Raw genomic sequence first — 14614 nt, 5'->3', positions numbered from 1 at the left:
ATGATTAATTTAAACAAGTGTGGTTGGATTTCCCTCTTCCTACCCGCTAACCTGACTTCCATGACCCCGGCACAGTTTCCTGAATTGGGATTATTAAGCATGCCATGCTGACATCCCAGCAGGATCAATCAGCAGGTGGGAGCCAGTGGCCCTGTACAAACATGCATGGTGCTACAGCACCAAAAGAAGCAGGAGCTGCATTAAAGGGGCAGCAAAGTCCCAAAGACTTCAAATAAAGGATTAGACCAAGACCTTCAAGCAGGGGCATGGTGAGGAAAATTTAGGTTTGCACGGTGAGGTGACTGGAGGTCTTGCTGCCTAATTTTGCTGAATTTTCCATTGCTAGCCAGCTCATAGAATTTTGCCGTCTTGTAAGTTACAGTTTACAAATAAATTTAAATAGTAACGGATAGCCACTCTATTCGGAGAAGGGCATGTCCTCAAAAGTATCCTCAGGCAAGGAGCCAGAAATCTACAGAAAAACAAGATACCTTATACATTTGCTTACTGTTAGCACCAAGAATGATAGTTGACTGTAGGTTCTGTTCTCTCTCACTGATCCTTTCCATTTCTTATCCCAAATCTTTCATGGCATGTTAAAAACAAGACAGGTTGATCTTTATCCATACAGTCTGGAGAACTGCCTAGCTTAGTCATCCAGCGCTACAGGTTTATGCAAAACCAACAAAACAAGTCTCAACAAGCAATACATCACCGCAATGTAGCGAAGGGCAGAAAAAGCACGCATTGTGCCAGCACCATTGCAATAGGCAACATAGTGTAGATTTGCACCTACAAGTAGAATATCCATTAGATTCTCCCAGCAAGTATATTTCTCATGCAACTGTGTAATTCAGAGAGAGCAGAGAAAGCTCAATGCAAAATGGTAATGCAGGGATGTCAAAGAGAGGTGGTCAACAAAGGTGTACAATGCAAATTCTCTCTTTTCTTAATTTCCATCCTAAGACTCAACAACTGAAGACTATTTCTACTGTTCCTTTTTAGGTTATCCACATTATCCCACATTTAACCTCTATATAGATGTATGTAAGCATATTATGTTTATTGTCACTGCTATCAGTCAGAAGCAAACTGGACAATAATTAGCTGAAAACAAATGTTTTTTTCTGGAAATTCAGCAATATGATTTTGCATGGATTTGATATTAAAGGCAGGAAACAAGGTAACTTTGATCACAATTTATGTCAAATAGCTCTAACATTAGAGTGGATGGTGATATAAAGTAAGTGTGCACAAATTGCACTTTTAATAGTTTCACAAGCCACCTGACAATAGTGTGATGATATTGCCGATTCCTCCCCTGATTTTTCCAATAATTACTCCTATATTCACATCATGTCCTTCAGCAATCAGGACAGATGAATAGATGCAGCCTTCTTCATTACCAGGGGATCCTGCTAAACATACAATTTCACAATTTAGATGAAGGGGAAATGTTGCGATGTACCAGAATTCTATTTGTGGGTCAGAAGCACTATTTGTGCTAGGATGATTGAAACCCTTTGAATTGCTACACTGCAATTGTCCCCTTGCGGCATTGCATTGTAAATAATAGTTCTCAATGAGCCCGGCAAAGCACATGTAGTTCCAAAGTTAGCTTAACCATTAATAGGAGAGATTCTAAATCACTGCCCCCATTCCAGTTGTTTTACACTAGAGTAAATGGAAAAGGTCTGAACAAACTGATAACTGTCCATAGTTATTTTGGAAAAAAAGGGCTGCTTTATGCAAAATTAGCTTTGGATTTGCTGCATCAGTCAGCACTGAACAAAGCAAATTCATTGATTTTACATTGTGGTGAATCAATTTATTGACTAATCTAATAAAATCTGAATCTTACCAAGACCCTGATCACTGACTCTACTGCTGTTCATTTTTAGCCCAGAGGCATTATATTTGCCACAAGGCAAAACAGATGTTGTCAGTGCCATCACTTGGTTAAATACGGAACAATTTTTACATCAAAGTCAAGGAATGTACTACAGGCTTCCCTTATTACAGTGACTAATAAAAACATCAATTTTGTAAGGTACATTGAATTCTTAAATCTTCATAAAGACCCTACACATTTCTTCTCTATTTAAACTATCTCTGTTACATTCATCTTTGACATCCCTCTGATGACTTGATAGAAAGCCCATGCCCAGACTTGCACATGTTTATTACTCACATAGTCCTGGGTGTCCGCAGACTCCCACTGAATGGATGGGTTTGGGAAAAATAAAGACAATTAGAAAGAAGGGATTAGAGGAAAGACAATCTAGACTGGATTAGTAAGGATACATGCTAACTATGAATAGAAAAAATAAGGAGCACATTTTAAAATAGCAACGTTCAGACTGCTTTGCACAGCAATTAGTAGTTTATTATTTATTTCTTTAAAACTGGAAGATTCAACTATCTGCATTCACAGCGGTAGTGTTTGGGAACTGCTCACATTAATACCTGCTGTTTTCCCTTTGTTTAACAGTTACCTTTTATAGCATACAGCTCTTGGCTGCCATGTACCATTTATTTAACGCCACACTTCAGTTCATCTAATACAAATTCAGATACAATACAGAAATAAAGTCTAAACATTACACACACATACACTATAATGTTAAACCTTTCCATCAAATCCTTATGATCATACTATATCTAGAACAGCGCACAATGTCATAGTCATACAGTCATAGAGAGAGAGGTACAGCACTGAAACAGGCCCTTCGGCCCACCGAGTCTGTGCCGAACAACAACCACCCATTTATACGAATCCTACATTAATCCCATATTCCCTACCACATCCCCACCATTCTCCTACCACCTACCTGCACTAGGGGCAATTTACAATGGCCAATTTACCTATTAACCTGCAAGTCTTTGGCTATGGGAGGAAACCGGAGCACCCGGCGGAATCCCACGCGGTCACAGGGAGAACTTGCAAACTCCGCACAGGCAGTACCCAGAACCGAACCCGGGTCGCTGGAGCTGTGAGGCTGCGGTGCTAACCACTGTGCCGCCCCACCTTCAATTTATTTTCTGCTCATTTGAATTTTTTTAAAAATTGATATGCACCTGTTATAAATGTGGTTTATCACATAATTTCACTGACATAAAATGATTATCTGTGACACATATAGTTACAAATATAGGAGATGTTAATCAACTGATCAATTCCCATCTCAAACACAATAGAATTTTAGCCAAGAACAAGGAAAATGCTCATTTGCACACAATATGCAATACTGTTTGTCAGAATGAAGTTCCTCAGTATGTGGAACAATGTCTGCTGCAAGGCACCAAATTTAGATATACCTAATCTAAAGCTGTGCACCAGCATGAGTCATATCAGGTGCACTGACATTCTACATCCCGAACATCTATTGTTAACTCTACCATTGGCGCTATTCCACCGCTAATAAAGGAAAGACCAACCCAGTAATCCCAGACTGTATAACAATGACTTTCCACTTTTGTTGGCAATAAAAACACAAATTTAATAAGTGAAGCACAATGGATTTCCAAGAAAGCAACTGTAGAAAGTTTCTTGATAAACTGCTAATAACCATATCAAGTTTACTAATCTTATGTAAACAGAATAACAAATGAGGAAACAACTACAATCAACATTTTACTGCAAATACAAAAATTATTCAGGAATTATATTTCAGTCGCAAGCTAATTTTAGAGTTTAGCTGATTGGCTGTGCTTTTGCAGTTTAGCCTGAGTTGTTCATAATCATTTGAAGCTTTAATTAGATCAATGCCTATATTAGATCACTATCAGGTTCTCAATATAATGTCAATGCAACATTCAAAAGCATTATGATGACAAGGTTGCAATATTATTAACTGTCTAGTAATGTTTATGCAGCAAAAGTAATAAGGAGGTTTGCTGAAGGGAGTGCATAGATGTATATATGGACTTTCAAAAAGTATTTCATTAAGTACCATATAACACGCTTATTCAGAAAACAGAAGCACGTGGGATTAAAGGGAGAGTGGTAACTTGGGTACATAATTGGTGAAGAGAAAAAAGGCAGAAGGTAGTGGTCAACAAATGTTTTTCAGACTGGAGAGAAGTTACAAAGGGTTTGGTATTAGAACTATATCTTTTCTTGTTACATATAAATAGAGGCATTCAAAATAATAAGTGGTTATGATAGAGCAAATAGGGAGAAACTGTTTCCTTTGGCAAGTGGGTTGATAATCTTCATAAATTATCCAGACATGAGTCACTTGTTAGCATTACCGCACGGAGCATGAAGGAAGACACCACAGAGCAGGATAAGCTGCCAGGAGAGTGAGGAAATGCATGGCACTCAGTAGGAGGCCACGACCAATTTCAGCGAAGAGCAATATGTGAGTTGATCATTCCTTCCCCCTTAATAGAGAGAAACAAGAGGCGACAGCATGAGGTTTTGCCCGCATGGCATGCTGCAAGGTTCCAACTGACTGCAAGCATATTGCCTTGCATGTTCCCATGAGAATACTGCATTATTTATCAGTTAAAATGAATTGTTCTCAAAAGAGCACAGAAGGTTAAGAGGGGATTTCATAGATGTGTTCATGAATGGTTTTGATAGAGTAAAGAAGAAGAAACTGTTTCCAATTGCAGAAGGATCAGTAACCAGAAGCCACAGATTTAAGACGTGTGGCAAAAGAAGCAAAGGCATCATGAGGAAACTTACTTTTTTACACAGCGAGTTGTCGTGATCCGGAATGCACTGCCTGATAGGGTGGTGGAAGCAGATACAACAGTAACATTCTAACAAGAATTGGAAAAATACTTGAAGGGCAGAAAAATTACAGGGCTACGGAGAAGGAGCAAGGGAGTGGGATTTATTAGACAGTTCTACCAAAATGTCAGTACAGGCATGATGGGCCAAAGGCGCTCCTTTAGTGCCGTATCATCCTATGATTCTACAAAATCCAGAAGGAAATTCAGGAGAAACTTCTTTGCCCAAAGAATATTTGGAATATGGAACTCACTTCGTTAGGCGACAATGCATTTAAAAAAGGAAAGTTAGATAAACACATGAGGGAGAAATGATTAGAAGGAGTTAGATAAAGATTGGTGGGAGGAGGCTCATGTGGAGCATAAACATGGACATTGACATGTTGGGCCGAATAGCTTATTTCTGCGCTGCTATTACCATATATTACTATGTAATGTAATTGAGCGATTTGATTAGGCTGAATAAACATGGTAAATGCAAGAAAACAGAAGCAAAACACAGCAGATTCTGGAAATTAGAAGTGTAAACAGAAAATGCTGGAAACACTTGGCAGGTTAGGCAGCATCTGTGGGGAGAGTGTGTTAACGGGGAGGAATTTTTAGCTCCTGATGGGGGAGGGCAAAACGACCAGCAGGCACAAAAATTCAGCGGGTAGCTGACTCAACTAGTTAAGGGTCTGTTAAGATCAATTGTCTGAAGCTGACTGGAATTTTCCAGTTGGCTTCCAGGTCCCGAAGGCATCTAGGAAAAGGATACCCGCCTGGAGGCAGTCTCCAGAAGGCAGACTTACAGGCCTTCCCTACCTGCCTGGCTTCAGCTACAGCCACAGGCCACCCTGTGGAGGGGTTCCTCCCCCGCCAACGATGGCCCAGCTGTTGGAGATTTAAAAAAGTTGGAGGGCACCTCCCTCACTTACTTGCAAAGGCACCCTGCTACTGCGTCTGAGCTGCAGAGCATCCTATTGGCCCTCTAACTTCAAGACCCCACCCAACATCCTTAATTAGACAGCAAGCCCACCCTCTGGCCACTAATTGGCCAATTCAGGGAAAATCACAGATGAGTGACTGTTCCCCACATAGTGTGGGCTTCTGACCCCCATTTGAGCCTGACAACAGAGTCCTGATACCCGCGGGGAAAATCCTGCCCAACATTTCAGGTTGATGACCTTTCATCATGATCTGAATGCAGCTTTGGGCAGAATCTTGCTGCCTTAGTTTTTGCATGAATGGTGGGGCGATTTCCGAGTTGGGAAGCAAGACATGCAAGTAGCAGGCTTTCCCGTTTAACTTTCTGGAAGGCGCCCAGTTAAGAACCTGTCTCCGGGATGGCTGTTCAATTAGGGATGGCGGGTGGGTTGACGAGTTGGGATCACGATGGAAGGCGCAGGATTTGAAGTGCCACTGGCAGCCTTCACAATGGCTGTACAGAGATTTGTACTATGGTGACTTGGAGGAACTATTAATGAAGAAAATGGAAGGGAGACAGGGAAGGTCTGTAGCCCAGTTAAGTTGCGAAAGTCTCCTACAGGAACTACCAGCAATTTACTTACTAAGACCACTATCATTAAAATCAGCCTCAATTACCTGCTCCTGTCATCGCAAGCCTCTGCATGTGGCTGACTTCAGGCTTGCCGCTTTCCCCCTTTACAGCACTGAGTGCATGTCATTTGCAGGCCAGAACGACTTCCTGCTATGTACTTGCCTCCTCTATGCTGCCATGTTCTAGACGCTGCATGTGACCAGTCTGCTGTCAGCAAGGAGCCATTGCAGGTGCAAAATTTCTCTCAATTGCCTCCTTTAACACCTGCTACTGTGCAGGTTGCCAACAACACTCCAAGCATCTTCCCGCCCCTGGGAAAGACGAAAGGAGGCAGGAAGATATTGGGGTACCGGCCCGATGACTTTTTTATCCCCCAATTTCCCCAGCCCCAAGTGGGCTAGGAAAATTCCCCAATTAACTCTGCCTCTATCTCCACTGATGCTGCCTGATCTGCCCAGTGTTTCTAGCATTTTAGGTTTTTTATATCTTTTGTATGAGGGATGGGTGCATCAAATAATTAGCAGGTACCCACACTTCCAAAAAAAACTATTTACTGAGGTGATTTGCAACTGTTCATGCCCAACAGTATATCAATCCTACCCAGAGCTTTTAGACCATCAAAATAAAAAAAGGCTTTTTGTACTGCAACTGAATCTTTTAACCTTTATTTAACTTTTAACTGTATCTTTTTTACTTTTCTAAAGTTGCAAACAATGAATCCAGAATATGACTGCAACGACGTTCATCATGTATACTGAGACAGACGCACTTTAGTCAACATTGCAAATGACCTAATATACTTCAACAATGATGCAGTATGCTTCTGGTCACTACAGATCGAGTGTTAGTTTGGCAGTAATACCTGATTGCTCAGGATGAGCAAAAATGCTTGATAACCTATTGATTATATGTTGTGTTCATTCCCACTGAGGATTATAGGTAAACTACTGATTAGCATGAAAAAGAGTCAATTTCATGCTAATTGTGGTGGAATTTAACCAAGTGTAAAATTTTTGTAATCTCTATAGAAAAGCATTTTCCTTTTTTAGCAGTATAGGCAAGACCTGCATGGTTTGGTATGAAACAAACTGTATGGAGGTATGGAAGCAAGAGAGGTAATGTCAACCAATGAAAGAAGTAAACCAAGTGAAAAAATAATAAGGGAATCAAAATAAGCTACAGCATGAGACCCATTACAATCAACCAAAATACGACTAACAATCTGGAAGAAGTTAGTTAGTTCTGCAGGAGGAGTAACAAATTGCAAAAAGTTTTTTCAATTTTTACTAATTAGCATTCCAGCCACATGCAAAGGCCATCAGCTAAGCACTCAATATCTCAAAATCAAGTCTTGATTTTGTCTGATCGCCAGCTTGACTTTGACTCAAATTAGTTTCACTGGCAGTAAAGAAAATCAGCCATTGATCGTTATTACGGACAGCAAATTAATTTACCAGTTACAGTTCAGAAATATATACAAAAAACAGAAAAACGAATCATAAACAGAGATCAGCAGAAAAATAACATTAATTCTTCAATAATATGTACATTAAAAATAAACAGAAGTTTTGATTCTGTGCACACTTTTACATTTGCTTTTCTTGCATTCCTACATTAGACTTCAGCTGGCTTTTTCTTTTAGATGAAAAACACAATTTTTCTAAAACATGAAAAAGATAAATGAAAGCTTTTGTAAATCATCCATTTTTCCTGCCTTACGGTGAAATATATCAGTGCACAGAGAAAGAATTATGTGGTATATTCAAAACACCATTTTTGGAGAATAAAAGGAAAAATTTAGAAGTCCTATTTTGAGTAATTATCATTAGACTGAATGTTTGTACCAAATCAGTACAAGCAAATGTCTGTTCTGGGCTATGACAGATAAACCAAATATAGTCATTGTCTGAAGAGCGCATAACTTCAAACTCAGACTCAACAAATCAACATGCACCAGCAAAGAACCTTGGAATAAACAATATTAATATATATTTTTAGAAGACTACATTTCAAACAACTTGTCTTTCATTTTGTTTTCATTCAAGACTTTATAAACGTATCTTATAATACACAGTAATTCCTTTCTTCCCCTTACAATCAGGAATTTTTATTAAGTCAACTATCAACAACTAACTGTGCTTACCTGTTCTTCTGCTAGCATCACATCTTTAATGATTGGTTGTCCTTGTGGTTCCCCTTTTTCCAAACGCACATAGGTGACCTGGTATCCACGGATTTGTCCATGTTGTTTGTTAGACACTGGGGGTTTCCACATGACTTTGATTGCCGTTGAGTTCACTGACTCTGCTTCCACTTTCCGTGGTGGGGCACTTGGCACTGTGACAAAATGCACAGTGATTACCCGGAAGAATTTCTTTTAGGATTGATTTAAGAGCTCTTAAAACTCATACGTACTTTATGGGAAGCATCTTCTTCCACCACCTATTATGAACATTTAACAGACTTATGGTATGTAGTATCACACTTATAACAAGTCGGCGGGGGGGGGGGTGGGTTCTCCTCTGAAAAATATCTACACACTAGATATGAACAGCTCCCACCCAAAGAACGAAAACATCTACAAAAAAACTGTAACTTTGTGATGGGAGTAAAAATTCTCTGCTGTGCATTCACTTAATTTAGACAGAATTGAAATCCATTGAACACACCTACTAATTGCCCTCAGAAAATGAAACACGAATTCCACCGATTGGGTTTGATTCATACAAAGTTCCCAAAAGGTTAAAAGCAGCATCATCCAATTTTTAAAAAATTAGAGCTTGGGATGTGGGCATCGCTGGCCCTTAAAGTGGCGGTGGTGAGCCACCTTCTTGAACCGTTGCATGTGGTGTAGGTACACCCACAGTGCTGTTAGGGAGAGTTTTCCAGGATTTTGATCTAGCGACAGTGAAGAAACAACGATATACTTCCAAGTCAGGATGGTGCGTACCCTATTTTCTTTGATCCATGGGGTCACTGCTCTTTATTCTACTTGTTTTTTTCCCCCATATAAACAATCCCTAGCGTGGAGTCATTCCAGACAGAAAACTAATTGATGATAAACAGTAACATCACAAATTGACTGCTGAGACTTGAATTCTCAATGATGAATACTGTAAAGTGATAATCTATTTTTTCCACACTTGTGTAACCAGGAAATATGAACACACTGAGTGGGGGAAGGGAAACAAGGTTTACACCGTAATACTGCATTTAAGCAATTTCTTCTATTTACATGCATTTAATGCAGCTTCTACTGTATTCTCCATGCGTAATCTGGACAGTGAATATGTTGGTACGCCATTTAACTAATGGGGCAATTATTGCTGAATCTAATGTTGTGCTCCCTTTTAGCAGATATTACTGGATAGTGGCTGAATGGCTAATTTTCCCTTTCATAGCCGGGGACATCCAAGGCCAACTGTCACGCTTCCCGCTATTGCGACTTAAGAACAATACAGACTCAGTACAACTCAATATTACACCACATGGTGCATTTACTAGATGAGCAATTACGACTGGGTTCTTGTTATATCTTTTTACAAAGTTTTGTAAAGAACTCCCCCCTCTGTACGGCATATATTTTTTGAATGCAGATGTGCTATAAATAAATCACACCTGGCAGTTAATATTAATTGCCATGTAGCTGATGCCTCTACAAAGATCAAAGTCACCATGTTTTGCTGTGTTCAGGGATTGTGCAAAATGACAGCTGGATATCAGTTTGCAGACAAACCAGCTACTGAGCAGTTGATTTTGTCTAACAAACTAAATTTGCATGATTCCCAATACCAGTATTGGCAAAAATGCCTGCTTTGCACCTGTTGTGAATTAAAACATCTATCTGCTATCCACGTGAAGAACCTAACTAATTCGCAATTATTTTGCATGCATACCTCCCAAAATTATTTTCACCTTTAAATCCGTAGATCCCACAAGTTTAGTTCTAAACATCAATTCTGTTCTCCAAATCATGCATTCTCAGGAACAGGAGAGGGAGGTTACAATGTATTTTTATGTCTGAAGACATCCAACTTTTCATAGGAGAGTTACCTGCTCTCAGACATGATGATTAAACAGTTAACTCTTTACAGGAGGAACTTTAAGTTCATCAATGAAACTTAATAGGCTGGATTTTACCGACCCCCTGTAGTTGGGGGTCATGGCGGGTCCCAGAAATTGCCTCTGGGAGAGGCCCGCCACGGACTTCAACGTTGGGAAGGCCCTGTCCCATATTGCCGGCGGCGGCGAGACCTCTTGGTGGCTCCCCTGCCGCTCAGCAGCGGGGTCAAGATTTAACTATGTTAATTTATGTAAAGTAAGCTATTAAATACTTACCGCTCCCACCGTTGGTACCAGTGCAATATTCGTGCCGGCTGCCGGCACTCCCCCGCCTTCGGATCTCCATCCGGAGATTTGATGCGGGACACTGGTGGGAGGGGGAACTGCTAAGTATTTCAGTGCAGGGGTTGGGGGGGTGCGCGGGGTCAAAGCAATCTGATTGGTGGAGTGGATGGTGGGAAAGTGTTGAAGTGAGAAGTTCATAAACATTAGGGGGTGGGGAAAGGTCAGGAACACAAGCTAAGAATTTTGAGGGGGTAAGGGCAAGGAATTAACTGTATGGTTAGTGTGGGCTGGGAGAGGGGCGAGAAACATTACGTTAAATTATTTAATAAAATTTAAAAGGGATACAGTTTTAAAAATGTAAACTAAACTGAAGGGCTCGAAGCCCTTTAAAAATAGCATCGGCACCTAACGTCGTTGCCGGAAAGCCTGTCCCCTCCACATCATCGTCAGGGGGTGGGGATGGCTCCACCCGGCCATGTAAATGAGCCACCGCATTTAATATTGCAGTGGCTCCGTGGAGTAACGCCCGCGCGTGCAGGCCGCCAGCTTTGAAGCTCGCCGCCGAGATCAGCGGCAAGTTTATAAAATGTGGCCCAATATGTCTTTGTGACATCACACTTTACATTGTGTGGCATTAGTGGTACAATGTCATCTTGCACTGTTGCTTATTTTTGACAGCTAATGAAAGAGACCTAAACTGAGTGTGAGCAATTTGTAAAAAATTAACATACAGCTAGACACACTTAATAGATCTTAAAAAATGTCCACAGTTCCTGTCAGTTTGCAAGCACTGTTGGATTCTATGTGAACGATTAGTATGAATCAGTGTTCAATGTAGCTCCAACTTCCAACATGGAGTATAATTTGTCCTCTGCATGTACAAAGCAATGGTTGGAATATGATATTTTTCAATAACTACCAAAGCATCTGATGTGAAATCAGAATAGAAGGTCCGGGGGGGGGGGGGGGATCATGTTCTATATTAGGACCGATCTAGAGTGTAGTGTTAAAGGAATAACAATACCAGATATTGGGATTTATACCACCCATTACACCAGTGGAAAGAAGCAGTAAAAGCTTAAAATAGTTATTCCAGCCAACAAGAAAAAGGTTATTTCAAACTCTGCTAGCCAGAGATGTGAAGGAAACAAATCTCGTCTGAAAAGTAGTTGACGGCTCATATGCATGGTGGTGTAACTGAGATGGATACAAAATAAGGTAAAGGAGGTTAGGAAATGGGTCACATGATCTAGGATAGAAAATTAGGTTAGGTAAGCAGGAAATAGCAAAATAAATTACAAACATTTCTAGGAATATCGCATGCAGCAGGGTGAAAAAAAAATTGTTGGCACCATTGATGTATCACAAAGGTGACATATCAAGTGACCAAATTATAGAAAACAGACATGTAGATCTGTATGTTCTGAAAGCATACCATGACCTCTGAGGATATAACACGCAGAGTGGATAAAGGGGAACGAGTAGATGTAGTGTATCTGGATTTTCAGAAGGCGTTTGATAAGGTGCCACATAAAAGGTTATTGCACAAAATAAGAGCTCAGGGTATTGGAGGTAATGTGTTGGCATGGATTGAGGATTGGCCAGCACGCAGAAGGCAGAGAGTTGGGATCAATGGGTCTTTTTCAGGTTGGAAAATCGTAACTAGTGGGGTGTCACAAGGATCGGTCCTAGGGCCTCAACTACTTAAAATCTACATTAATGACTTAGAGGAAGGGACAGAGTGTAGTGTATCCAAATTTGCTGACGATACAAATATAGGTGGGAAGGCATGTTGTGATGAGGACGCAAAGAATCTGCAAAGGGATATAGATAGGTTAAGTGAGTAGGTAAAAACTTGGCAGATGGCGTTCAGTGTGGGGAAAGTGTGAGGTCATCCACTTTGTTGGGAAGAATTAAAAGGCAGATTATTATTTAGATGGAGAAAGTCTACAAAATACTGCAGTACAGAGGGATCTGGGTGTTCTTGTGCATGAAACACAAAAAGTTAGCATGCAGGTGCAGCAAGTAATTAGGAAGGCAAATGGAATTTTGGCCTTTATTGCTAGGGGGTTAGAGTTTAGAAATAGGGAAGTCTTGTTACAACTGTACAGGGTGTTGGTGAGGTCACACCTGGAGTACTGCGTACAGTTTTGGTCCCCGTATTTAAAGAAGGATATACTAGCATTGGAGGCAGTTCAGAAAAGGTTCACTAGGCTGATTCCTGGGATGAAGGGGTTGTCTTATCAAGAACGGCTAAACAGGTTAGGCCTTTATTCTTTGGAGTTTAGAAGAATGAGAGGTGATCTAATAGAAACATAGAAGATTTTAAGGGGGCTTGACAGGGTAGATGTTGAGAAGATGTTTCCACTAGCGGGGGAATCTCGAACAAGGGGACATAGTTACAGAATAAGGAGGCACACATTTAAAACTGAGATACGAAGGAATTTCTTCTATCAGAGGGTAGTGAATCTCTGGAATTCTCTGCCTCAGAGAGTTGTGGAGGCTAGGTCACTAAATGTATTTAAGGAGGAGGTAGATAGATTTTTGAAATCTCGGGGAGTTGAGGGTTCGGCGGAGCAGGCCCGAAAGAGGAGTTGAGGCCTGGGACAGATCAGCCATGATCTTATTGAATGGTGGGGCAGGCTTGAGGGGCTGACTGGCCTACTCCTATTTCTTACGTTCTTACGACAATCGCCGCAGCATGGAAGCTGAATTTTATTGGGGGAGGGGGCAGACGGCTGTAGTTGTGGAAATGTTAGAAGTATTTAAAAAAACAAAGTATTTCAGATAAGACAGTCATTGACAGGCTGAAAAAGTTAATGAAAGTGGCTAAGGAAATCAGTCTTACCTTGCCACTATTTTTCAGGAAAAGTGTCCAAGGGTTGAAAAGAAGCTAACATCAATCTTTATCAAGGAATAGAGGGAAAAGCCAGAAAAAACACAGGTCACTGAGCTCAACATCTATTGTGGGTGAAGTATTAGAAGGTATTCTTGGAGATGTGATAATTTAAGACTTAGATAGGCTGGTAATCCAAGAGAAAGCCAGTACAGATTTATGGAAGGGAACCTTACCGAGAAATCATACTAGAATTCCTCAAAGAAATGATGGACCTCGTTGACAAGAGAAATTCAACACACAGATTTCAGTAAGGCCTTTAATATCATGGTACACAATTAATTAGTTCACAACGTAGGAGGGTATGGAATAAGAGGAAAGCTTGGAAATTGACTACACCAGACAGAAGAATGGTTGTGATTGGCAAGATGGTACAAGAATCAGAGCTGAGTTTATTGCTGTTTATAGTGTGTACAAATGATTTGGAGCTGGAGACAGAACAAAGCAGTCTCTAAATTTGCAGATGGCAGTAAATTGTGGGAGGGAGATCAAAAAAATAAGGGAACACACAAACCAATACAAAGGAATCTGGACATTGAGTCCATGCCAGCTCTCTGTAAAGCAAGCCAGTCCCCCACTCTATTCCCATAGCCCTGCAAGTTTATAGCCCTCAAGTACCGATCCAATTTCCTTTTGAAATCAATGATTGTCTTCGCTTCTACCATCACCTTCGTAGTCAGCGAGTACCAGGTCATTAACACTTGCTGTGTAAAAAACGTTTTCCTCACATTCCCCCTCCCCATTATTTATTGCCTAAAACCTTAAATCTGTGTCCCCTAGACCTTATACCATAAGCTAATCGGAACACCTTTTGTCTACAAACCTTTCACAATCTTGCACACCTTTATCAGATCTCCCCTCAACCTCCTTTGCTCCAAGGAAAACAACGCCAGCTTCTCCAACCTAACCATGTAGCTAAATTCCCACATCCATGAAACCATTCTGGTAAATCTCATCTGCATCCTCTCAAGGATCATAACATCCTTCCTAAAGTGTGGTGACCAGAGCTGGAAGCAATCCTCTAGTTGTGTCCTAACCAGAGCTTTATGAAGGTTCAGCATAACTTCCCTGCTTTTGTACTCAATACATCT

At 40.7% G+C, this 14614-nt stretch overlaps 1 protein-coding gene across 8 annotated transcripts in view; it reads right to left on the bottom strand.

Moving 5' to 3' along the window:
- ptprfa (protein tyrosine phosphatase receptor type Fa) overlaps nucleotides 1-14614 on the bottom strand; it is a 634875-nt gene that overhangs the window by 163498 nt on the left and 456763 nt on the right. For 4 of the 8 annotated variants that reach the window (XM_068036905.1, XM_068036906.1, XM_068036910.1 and 1 more), the window contains exons 12-13: nucleotides 8424-8617; nucleotides 2192-2218 (exon numbers count right to left, since the gene is read on the bottom strand). In XM_068036905.1, the coding sequence (XP_067893006.1) occupies nucleotides 2192-2218; nucleotides 8424-8617 (221 nt within the window). The remainder of the gene's footprint in view (nucleotides 1-2191; nucleotides 2219-8423; nucleotides 8618-14614) is intronic. The other 4 variants (XM_068036908.1, XM_068036909.1, XM_068036912.1 and 1 more) reach the window with 1 other exon arrangement.

Source organism: Heterodontus francisci, chromosome 8 (assembly GCF_036365525.1).
Source record: "Heterodontus francisci isolate sHetFra1 chromosome 8, sHetFra1.hap1, whole genome shotgun sequence".
NCBI lineage: Eukaryota > Metazoa > Chordata > Chondrichthyes > Heterodontiformes > Heterodontidae > Heterodontus > Heterodontus francisci.
This window is presented reverse-complemented; position numbering and strand designations above follow the sequence as displayed.